The 11581-nt window shown below is 39.1% G+C and overlaps 1 protein-coding gene across 1 annotated transcript in view; it reads right to left on the reverse strand.

The window, feature by feature from the left end:
- The window catches only part of LOC106595566 (uncharacterized), a 7008-nt gene extending 1811 nt beyond the window's left edge, over nucleotides 1–5197 (reverse strand). The window contains exon 1 of the mRNA XM_082971163.1: nucleotides 4591–5197. Within this exon, the coding sequence (XP_082827289.1) occupies nucleotides 4591–4930 (340 nt within the window). The 5' untranslated portion in view covers nucleotides 4931–5197. The remainder of the gene's footprint in view (nucleotides 1–4590) is intronic.
- Nucleotides 5198–11581: the final 6384 nt, after the last annotated feature.

Raw genomic sequence — 11581 nt, forward strand, 5'->3', positions numbered from 1 at the left:
AGAGCTCTATAATAATAAATAATGTCATGTTTACAGGCTGAGCACAGCTCTATAATAATAGATAATGTCATGTTTACAGGCTGAGCAGAGCTCTATAATAATAGATAATGTCATGTTTATAGGCTGAGCAGAGCTCTATAATAATAGATCATGTTTATAGGCTGAGCAGAGCTCTATAATAATAGATCATGTTTATAGGCTGAGCACAGCGCTATAATAATAGATAATGTCATGTTTATAGGCTGAACAGAGCTCTATAATAATAGATAATGTTTATAGGCTGATCAGAGCTCTATAATAATAGATAATGTCATGTTTATAGGCTGAACAGAGCTCTATAATAATAGATAATGTCATGTTTATAGGCTGAGCATAGCTCTATAATAATAGATAATGTCATGTTTATAGGCTGATCAGAGCTCTATAATAATAGATAATGTCATGTCTTCAGGCTGATCAGAGCTCTATAATAATAGATAATGTCATGTTTATAGGCTGAGCAGAGCTCTATAATAATAGATAATGTCATGTTTACAGGCTGATCAGAGCTCTATAATAATAGATAATGTCATGTTTACAGGCTGATCAGAGCTCTATAATAATAGATAATGTCATGTTTCCAGGCTGATCAGAGCTCTATAATAATAGATAATGTCATGTTTACAGGCTGATCAGAGCTCTATAATAATAGATAATGTCATGTTTACAGGCTGAGCAGAGCTCTATAATAATAGATAATGTCATGTTTATAGGCTGAACAGAGCTCTATAATAATAGATAATGTCATGTTTATAGGCTGAGCAGAGCTCTATAATAATAGATAATGTCATGTTTATAGGCTGAACAGAGCTCTATAATAATAGATAATGTCATGTTTATAGGCTGAGCAGAGCTCTATAATAATAGATCATGTCATGTTTACAGGCTGATCAGAGCTCTATAATAATAAATAATGTCATGTTTATAGGCTGAACAGAGCTCTATAATAATAGATCATGTTTATAGGCTGAGCAGAGCTCTATAATAATAGATCATGTTTATAGGCTGATCAGAGCTCTATAATAATAGATAATGTCATGTTTATAAGCTGAGCAGAGCTCTATAATAATAGATAATGTTTATAGGCTGATCAGAGCTCTATAATAATAGATCATGTTTATAGGCTGAGCAGAGCTCTATAATAATAGATAATGTCATGTTTATAGGCTGAGCAGAGCTCTACAATAATAGATAATGTCATGTTTACAGGCTGAGCAGAGCTCTACAATAATAGATAATGTCATGTTTACAGGCTGATCAGAGCTCTATAATAATAGATAATGTCATGTTTATAGGCTGAACAGAGCTCTTTAATAATAGATAATGTCATGTTTATAGGCTGAGCAGAGCTCTATAATAATAGATCATGTTTATAGGCTGATCAGAGCTCTATAATAATAGATAATGTCATGTTATAGGCTGAGCAGAGCTCTTTAATAATAGATAATGTCATGTTATAGGCTGAGCAGAGCTCTATAATAATAGATCATGTTTATAGGCTGATCAGAGCTCTATAATAATAGATAATGTCATGTTATAGGCTGAGCAGAGCTCTTTAATAATAGATAATGTCATGTTATAGGCTGAACAGAGCTCTTTAATAATAGATAATGTCATGTTATAGGCTGATCAGAGCTCTATAATAATAGATAATGTCATGTTATAGGCTGAACAGAGCTCTATAATAATAGATAATGTCATGTTTATAGGCTGATCAGAGCTCTATAATAATAGATAATGTCATGTTTATAGGCTGATCAGAGCTCTATAATAATAGATAATGTCATGTTATAGGCTGATCAGAGCTCTATAATAATAGATCATGTTTATAGGCTGATCAGAGCTCTATAATAATAGATAATGTCATGTTATAGGCTGATCAGAGCTCTATAATAATAGATAATGTCATGTTATAGGCTGATCAGAGCTCTATAATAATAGATAATGTCATGTTATAGGCTGATCAGAGCTCTATAATAATAGATAATGTCATGTTTATAGGCTGATCAGAGCTCTATAATAATAGATAATGTCATGTTTATAGGCTGATCAGAGCTCTATAATAATAGATCATGTTTATAGGCTGAGCAGAGCTCTATAATAATAGATAATGTCATGTTATAGGCTGATCAGAGCTCTATAATAATAGATAATGTCATGTTATAGGCTGATCAGAGCTCTATAATAATAGATAATGTCATGTTATAGGCTGATCAGAGCTCTATAATAATAGATAATGTCATGTTTATAGGCTGATCAGAGCTCTATAATAATAGATCATGTTTATAGGCTGATCAGAGCTCTATAATAATAGATAATGTCATGTTATAGGCTGATCAGAGCTCTATAATAATAGATAATGTCATGTTATAGGCTGATCAGAGCTCTATAATAATAGATAATGTCATGTTATAGGCTGATCAGAGCTCTATAATAATAGATAATGTCATGTTTATAGGCTGATCAGAGCTCTATAATAATAGATAATGTCATGTTATAGGCTGAACAGAGCTCTATAATAATAGATAATGTCATGTTTATAGGCTGATCAGAGCTCTATAATAATAGATCATGTTTATAGGCTGATCAGAGCTCTATAATAATAGATAATGTCATGTTATAGGCTGAACAGAGCTCTATAATAATAGATAATGTCATGTTATAGGCTGAACAGAGCTCTATAATAATAGATAATGTCATGTTTATAGGCTGATCAGAGCTCTATAATAATAGATCATGTTATAGGCTGATCAGAGCTCTATAATAATAGATAATGTCATGTTATAGGCTGATCAGAGCTCTATAATAATAGATAATGTCATGTTTATAGGCTGATCAGAGCTCTATAATAATAGATAATGTCATGTTATAGGCTGATCAGAGCTCTATAATAATAGATAATGTCATGTTATAGGCTGATCAGAGCTCTATAATAATAGATAATGTCATGTTATAGGCTGAGCAGAGCTCTATAATAATAGATAATGTCATGTTTATAGGCTGAACAGAGCTCTATAATAATAGATAATGTCATGTTATAGGCTGAGCAGAGCTCTATAATAATAGATAATGTCATGTTATAGGCTGATCAGAGCTCTATAATAATAGATAATGTCATGTTTATAGGCTGATCAGAGCTCTATAATAATAGATAATGTCATGTTTATAGGCTGAACAGAGCTCTATAATAATAGATCATGTTATAGGCTGATCAGAGCTCTATAATAATAGATAATGTCATGTTATAGGCTGATCAGAGCTCTATAATAATAGATAATGTCATGTTATAGGCTGATCAGAGCTCTATAATAATAGATAATGTCATGTTATAGGCTGAACAGAGCTCTATAATAATAGATAATGTCATGTTTATAGGCTGATCAGAGCTCTATAATAATAGATAATGTCATGTTTACAGGCTGATCAGAGCTCTATAATAATAGATAATGTCATGTTATAGGCTGATCAGAGCTCTATAATAATAGATAATGTCATGTTTATAGGCTGAGCAGAGCTCTATAATAATAGATAATGTCATGTTATAGGCTGATCAGAGCTCTATAATAATAGATAATGTCATGTTATAGGCTGATCAGAGCTCTATAATAATAGATCATGTTTATAGGCTGATCAGAGCTCTATAATAATATATATTACTATTCCAGTCAGTGTTATAGGCTGTATTTGATCCAATGTAAATAACATTTTGTTGGTGTCCCACTTCATCTCTAAAGTAATAATTACCATACTTTCTAAATGATAATTCTTTAGTTCAGCCTTTCCTTGAAATGGCTATTTTATTTTATGTTTTTTTGTAGACTTACAAACGTTTGCTAATATGTTCAGTCTCCCCAAAACGCTTGTCCTTTTGCTAATATGTTCAGTCTCCCCAAAACACTTGTCCTTTTGCTAATATGTTCAGTCTCCCCATAACACATGTCCATTTCATGTCAATAATGCATCTTATTTTATGTATTTCTCCAACATTATTTAGAAATCTGCTTTTTGTTGGTATACACACTCCACACAAGGCCTACAATAGACACACGTCAAAAGTTTCATTTATAACTTGTTTGCCATTCTGTGAGACAATTAAGTTGTTATTTTGTGGTGGGAGGGACTCTGATGGTATACACATGTCACAGTTAAGCAATAAGACCAGAGGAAGTGTGGTATATGGCCAATATAGCACGGTTAAAGACTGTCCTTACGCACGACGCAACACAGAGTGCCGGGATACAGCCCTTAGCCGTGGTATATTGGCCATCTATCACTGAGGTGTCTTATTGCTATTATAAACTGGTTACCAACGTAATCAGAACAGTAAAAATACATGTTGTCATACCCATGGTATACGGCCTGATATACCACGGCTGTCAGCCAATCAGCATTCAGGGATTTAAAATGTAGCTTCAACATTATATTATAACATAAATTCCTATAGTACAGAACAACATTTTCAAGTATAGAATTTCAGTAGCATGCTGCTTTAAAACAACACATTCGTTCAAAACCTTTGCAGTTAGAGCCCGTTTTTAAGACAGTACTTACTGGTGGTAATCAGATCTCCTGACTCCTCTGTCAATATGACAGTTCTCTCTCCCTGTTTCCCCTCCTTCACTTCAAAAACTACATCCTCCTCTTTCACCTCTTCCTCTTCTTTTACTGTAACATCCTCCTCCTCTTTCACTCTGAACGCATCTTCTTCTTTCACTGAAACGTCTTTCTCTTCTTCTTTCACGGTAACAGCCTCACCCTCTACTTCTTGTTTTACTGTGACATCCTCCTCTTCCTTCTCCTCTTTCACGACAATGTTCAGCCCCAGAGCTTCTTTCTCCGTCCAGCAGACCTCCTCTTCTTTAACAGGAGGGGAGTAGTTTAGGGAGCTCATGTTCGGGGATGTTAGCTAGCTAGCTAGTTAGCATGAGCGACTAGTTTAGTGCTAGGCTAACTTATCAAGCCAGCTAGTTGACTAACAATGTACCTACAACATTTAAATGGGGGAAATTAACTAGATGTCAGAAGTATATTTAAAAAACAGAGGCAAATATGCACAGAAACAGTCTAAATGTTTCGGCTGTTGGCTACCGAGGTGGCTGACTAGATGTTGTTGAAGAAGTGTTCCGTCCACTAGATTTTACGTCACGCTGCAGCATCGCCTGAAAGACGCACATCGCCGTCTGCTGACTGGAGGGAAACGCAGTTGTTGTTGCACACAAATGTATTTTTCATTCCTTTCATTAAATAATAATATTATATTGAGACGTTCAAAAAGAGCAGTGCATATTTTGAGTGAGAATTTAAAACATACTGTCCTTCACATCTGTATTTAAGGCAGTTTCATATTCATTCATTTAAAGAAACCCACTGGTCACACTGGTTGAATTATCTGTCAAAATAGGAACTCTGCAGCCTAGTTGAACAGTGATCTATGTTCTATTAACGCTGCTGGGAGCAAACTGGAGAGTAGCTAGAGGAAAACAAACCTAACTGCATGTCCAGGCCCTGGTATATCACCAGACTGTACAAACCTAACTACATCCCCAGTCCCTGGTATATCACCAGACTGTACAAACCTAACTGCATCCCCAGTCCCTGGTATATCACCAGACTGTACAAACCTAACTGCATCCCAGTCCCTGGTATATCACCAGACTGTACAAACCTAAGTGCATCCCCAGTCCCTGGTATATCACCAGACTGTACAAACCTAACTACATCCCCAGTCCCTGGTATATCACCAGACTGCATACAAACCTAACTGCATCCCCAGTCCCTGGTATATCACCAGACTGTACAAACCTAACTGCATCCCCAGACCCTGGTATATCACCAGACTGTACAAACTTAACTACATCCCCAGTCCCTGGTATATCACCAGACTGTACAAACCTAACTGCATCCCCAGTCCCTGGTATATCATCAGACTGTACAAACCTAACTGCATCCCCAGTCCCTGGTATATCACCAGACTGTACAAACTTAACTACATCCCCAGTCCCTGGTATATCATCAGACTGCATACAAACCTAACTGCATCCCCAGTCCCTGGTATATCATCAGACTGCATACAAACCTAACTGCATCCCCAGTCCCTGGTATATCACCAGACTGTACAAACCTAACTGCATCCCCAGTCCCTGGTATATCATCAGACTGTACAAACCTAACTGCATCCCCAGACCCTGGTATATCACCAGACTGTACAAACTTAACTACATCCCCAGTCCCTGGTATATCACCAGACTGTACAAACCTAACTGCATCCCCAGTCCCTGGTATATCATCAGACTGTACAAACCTAACTGCATCCCCAGTCCCTGGTATATCACCAGACTGTACAAACTTAACTACATCCCCAGTCCCTGGTATATCATCAGACTGCATACAAACCTAACTGCATCCCCAGTCCCTGGTATATCATCAGACTGCATACAAACCTAACTGCATCCCCAGTCCCTGGTATATCACCAGACTGTACAAACCTAACTGCATCCCCAGTCCCTGGTATATCATCAGACTGTACAAACCTAACTACATCCCCAGGCCATGGTATATCACCAGACTGCATACAAACCTAACTACATCCCCAGTCCCTGGTATATCACCAGACTGTACAAACCTAACTACATCCCCAGTCCCTGGTATATCACCAGACTGTATACAAACCTAACTGCATCCCCAGTCCCTGGTATATCATCAGACTGCATACAAACCTAACTGCATCCCCAGTCCCTGGTATATCATCAGACTGCATACAAACCTAACTGCATCCCCAGTCCCTGGTATATCACCAGACTGTACAAACCTAACTACATCCCCAGTCCCTGGTATATCATCAGACTGCATACAAACCTAACTACATCCCCAGTCCCTGGTATATCATCAGACTGTACAAACCTAACTGCATCCCCAGTCCCTGGTATATCACCAGACTGTACAAACCTAACTGCATCCCCAGTCCCTGGTATATCACCAGACTACATACAAACCTAACTACATCCCCAGTCCCTGGTATATCATCAGACTGTACAAACCTAACTGCATCCCCAGTCCCTGGTATATCACCAGACTGTACAAACCTAACTGCATCCCCAGTCCCTGGTATATCACCAGACTGTACAAACCTAACTGCATCCCCAGTCCCTGGTATATCACCAGACTGTATACAAACCTAACTGCATCCCCAGTCCCTGGTATATCACCAGACTGCATACAAACCTAACTGCATCCCCAGTCCCTGGTATATCACCAGACTGTATACAAACCTAACTGCATCCCCAGTCCCTGGTATATCACCAGACTGCATACAAACCTAACTACATCCCCAGTCCCTGGTATATCATCAGACTGCATACAAACCTAACTGCATCCCCAGTCCCTGGTATATCACCAGACTGCATACAAACCTAACTACATCCCCAGTCCCTGGTATATCATCAGACTGTATACAAACCTAACTGCATCCCCAGTCCCTGGTATATCATCAGACTGTATACAAACCTAACTGCATCCCCAGTCCCTGGTATATCACCAGACTGTATACAAACCTAACTGCATCCCCAGTCCCTGGTATATCATCAGACTGTACAAACCTAACTGCATCCCCAGTCCCTGGTATATCATCAGACTGCATACAAACCTAACTGCATCCCCAGTCCCTGGTATATCACCAGACTGCATACAAACCTAACTGCATCCCCAGTCCCTGGTATATCATCAGACTGTACAAACCTAACTACATCCCCAGTCCCTGGTATATCATCAGACTGTATACAAACCTAACTGCATCCCCAGTCCCTGGTATATCATCAGACTGCATACAAACCTAACTACATCCCCAGTCCCTGGTATATCATCAGACTGTACAAACCTAACTACATCCCCAGTCCCTGGTATATCACCAGACTGTACAAACCTAACTACATCCCCAGTCCCTGGTATATCACCAGACTGTATACAAACCTAACTGCATCCCCAGTCCCTGGTATATCACCATACTGCATACAAACCTAACTGCATCCCCAGTCCCTGGTATATCACCAGACTGTACAAACCTAACTGCATCCCCAGTCCCTGGTATATCACCAGACTACATACAAACCTAACTACATCCCCAGTCCCTGGTATATCACCAGACTGCATACAAACCTAACTACATCCCCAGTCCCTGGTATATCACCAGACTGTACAAACCTAACTACATCCCCAGTCCCTGGTATATCACCAGACTGTACAAACCTAACTACATCCCCAGTCCCTGGTATATCACCAGACTGTACAAACCTAACTACATCCCCAGTCCCTGGTATATCACCAGACTGTACAAACCTAACTACATCCCCAGTCCCTGGTATATCACCAGACTGTACAAACCTAACTACATCCCCAGTCCCTGGTATATCACCAGACTGTACAAACCTAACTGCATCCCCAGTCCCTGGTATATCATCAGACTGTACAAACCTAACTGCATCCCCAGTCCCTGGTATATCACCAGACTGTACAAACCTAACTACATCCCCAGTCCCTGGTATATCATCAGACTGTACAAACCTAACTACATCCCCAGTCCCTGGTATATCACCAGACTGTATACAAACCTAACTGCATCCCCAGTCCCTGGTATATCATCAGACTGTATACAAACCTAACTGCATCCCCAGTCCCTGGTATATCACCAGACTGCATACAAACCTAACTGCATCCCCAGTCCCTGGTATATCATCAGACTGTACAAACCTAACTGCATCCCCAGTCCCTGGTATATCACCAGACTGTATACAAACCTAACTGCATCCCCAGTCCCTGGTATATCACCAGACTGCTGTGACCCTCCCACTCTGTCTGCTGAATTCTTTCTCTTTGCTCTTCCTTAATAGGATGTCGGTGGGCGGAGCCGGGAGGGTCGTCAGTGAAATGGGACACACCTGGGCTGGGGGGGGCGCTGGAAGATGGCGGCGAGTGTAGACGAGATTTCAGCTTGCTCCGAGTAACCTTAACTTTTATCCCCCTCAAACTTAAATGTAACGGAACTTGGCTTATAGTAAACACAATAGAGAACAACACTTAGTTGACCGATAATTTGATTCATAACTTTGAGAAATGGAAGGAAAAAATGTGCGAAAGAGCAAAGGGAGGAGAAGGCAGTTGCTAGCTGAGCACTCATATGTTGGAGAAAAACCGCCACCTGACTCATCAGGAGAAGAAATGGAGGATTCTGGACATTCGGTTGATTCTGAAAATGCAGTCAATAGTCCTGCACCCAAAAAGACACAGAAAGAATTATCTTTGCGCGAATTACAGGTCAACATAATCGATGCTGTCTCTGCAAAGATAAACGAAAGAGCCGATGGTCTGGAGAAAATGATACGCGAAAACACATCAAAAATAGTTGACCTCGAGACCTCTGCATTCTGACTGTACACCAGAGAAGACACACAGGAGAGAAACCTTATATATGTGGTCAATGTGGGAAGAGTTTTGGTCAATCTGGAGAACTGACTTTACACCAGAGAATACACACAGGAGAGAAACTTTTAGCTGTGATCAATGTGGGAAGAGTTTTACTACATCTGATCATCTGACAGTACACCAGAGAATACACACAGGAGAGAAACCTTTTAGCTGTGATCAATGTGGGAAGAGTTTTACTACATCTGATAATCTGACAGTACACCAGAGAATACACACAGTAGAGAAACCTTATAGCTGTGGTAAATGTTGGAAGAGTTTTGGTCAATCTGGACATCTGACAGTGCACCAGAGAACAAACACAGGAGAGAAACCTTATAGCTGTGGTAAATGTGGAAAGAGTTTTGGTCAATCTGGAGATCTGACTCAACACAAGAGAACACACACAGGAGAGAAATCTTTTGGCTGTGGTCAATGTGACCAGAGATACTCTGATAAAAGATCTCTGATTAAACATCAGAAAATACATGGAGTTGTTTCGTGATATCAATGAAATGATGTCACAATGTAGAATGTTTTTAACATTGTAGGAGTATTTTAATGATGTCACAATGTAGAACCCTAAACGTTTGCCCCCTGTTCTATTGATTTCAACATGATATGGATATTAGCCTCAGGGGGAAAATCCAGGCTCTGAAATGGAAGAGTTACTATTTATGAGATTTAACAAAAAGTGACTAACACAAAAAGAGCTCTGTTACACTTACCACGTTGGTGACCCACTTGAATCAAAATGCAACACTTCAAAATGTAGCTAGCTGTTTTCTACAAGTTGTCCTCTAACCGGGGATGTACACATTATTCCCAGATTCCGTGTGGTTTTTGAGCTTAGTTTTAACAGGACGTGCAACTTCATCTCCCTCCTCTCGCACAATTGATTTTAGCGATGAGTTATGACAAATAAGTGTTGTGTTCCTTTGTTTAGCGACCCCTAAATTTAAATGTATCACTCCAAAATGTAGCTGACTGTCTTCTGCAGGTTGTCCTCTAACCAGTGAGGTAAAATATATCTCCCATTTCCATATGTTTATTTTTTAGTTGTGTTAGTTTCAACATCATGTACAACCTGATTTCCCCCCTAATCGATATCAGTGATTTATAGCTACTTGTCAAAACAACAGCGTTTTTGGTGCTTGTGCATTTTATAAGGTGCTTGTTTTAAAAAATACAAGTAATATGATTATTGTGGCAGATGTTTGTGTATGTAGCACATTTTATGTTTTCAATTTATCACAAACTGTTTCCGCATATTGGTTAATGATTTGGACACGTTTAAACTGTGTTTTGACATTGGGGATATCCCACCTAGCAACATGTCATTGAAAATAAGACAATCAAATATTTCATATTTACATGTAACATTTAGTACTGATAATTATTTATGCAACCAACTGACAATTTTGGGGTTTTTGGTACAATTATATTGACATTGTTGCCCTGCTTTTAGAATATCAGGGTTCATTCTCAGATGTGCCAACCCAAATGTACTAGAGCATGACATTGGGGACTGGGCCCGATCCAACAACATGCCTATCTAGTGAACCCTGAAAAGAGAGAGAAGCTCCGCAGTGAGGTGGAAAGTTACTACGGATATTTGCAGGAGTTTCCTCTTGAAATCAGACATGTCTGTGATAAGGACAACTTGGTTTCTGATTGTCTCAAGGGTGGGCAGTCAAAAAGATTTGTGTTTTCCTCTTTTGGACGACTTGGTTCCTGATTGGGGTGATGAGAGTTCTAGAAGCTAGTGAGTTTTCAAAAAATAAGGTTGTAGAAAAATATATATTTAGAAATATGTTTATAGGGGGGGGGGGGTCATAAACCTCTATATTTAACACAGTCTATTCAGGTCCTTCAGTAGATTCAGAGAGGGGAAGAGAGAAAGGTATTTATGGGGGGGGGTCATAAACCTTACCCACAGGCCAACGTCATGACAGTGTTGTGTGTGGGTATTATCAAACCCTAAAGTAAAAACAAACAAAATATGTCCAGGCCTTTTCCATTTAGGTAGTTTACAGCCTCAATCTCACTCACCCAAGATTATAGTCCCAGGAAACATTCCAAAGAGAGA

This window comes from Salmo salar, unplaced genomic scaffold, assembly GCF_965601325.2.
Source record: "Salmo salar unplaced genomic scaffold, fSalSal1 ptg000206l, whole genome shotgun sequence".
NCBI lineage: Eukaryota > Metazoa > Chordata > Actinopteri > Salmoniformes > Salmonidae > Salmo > Salmo salar.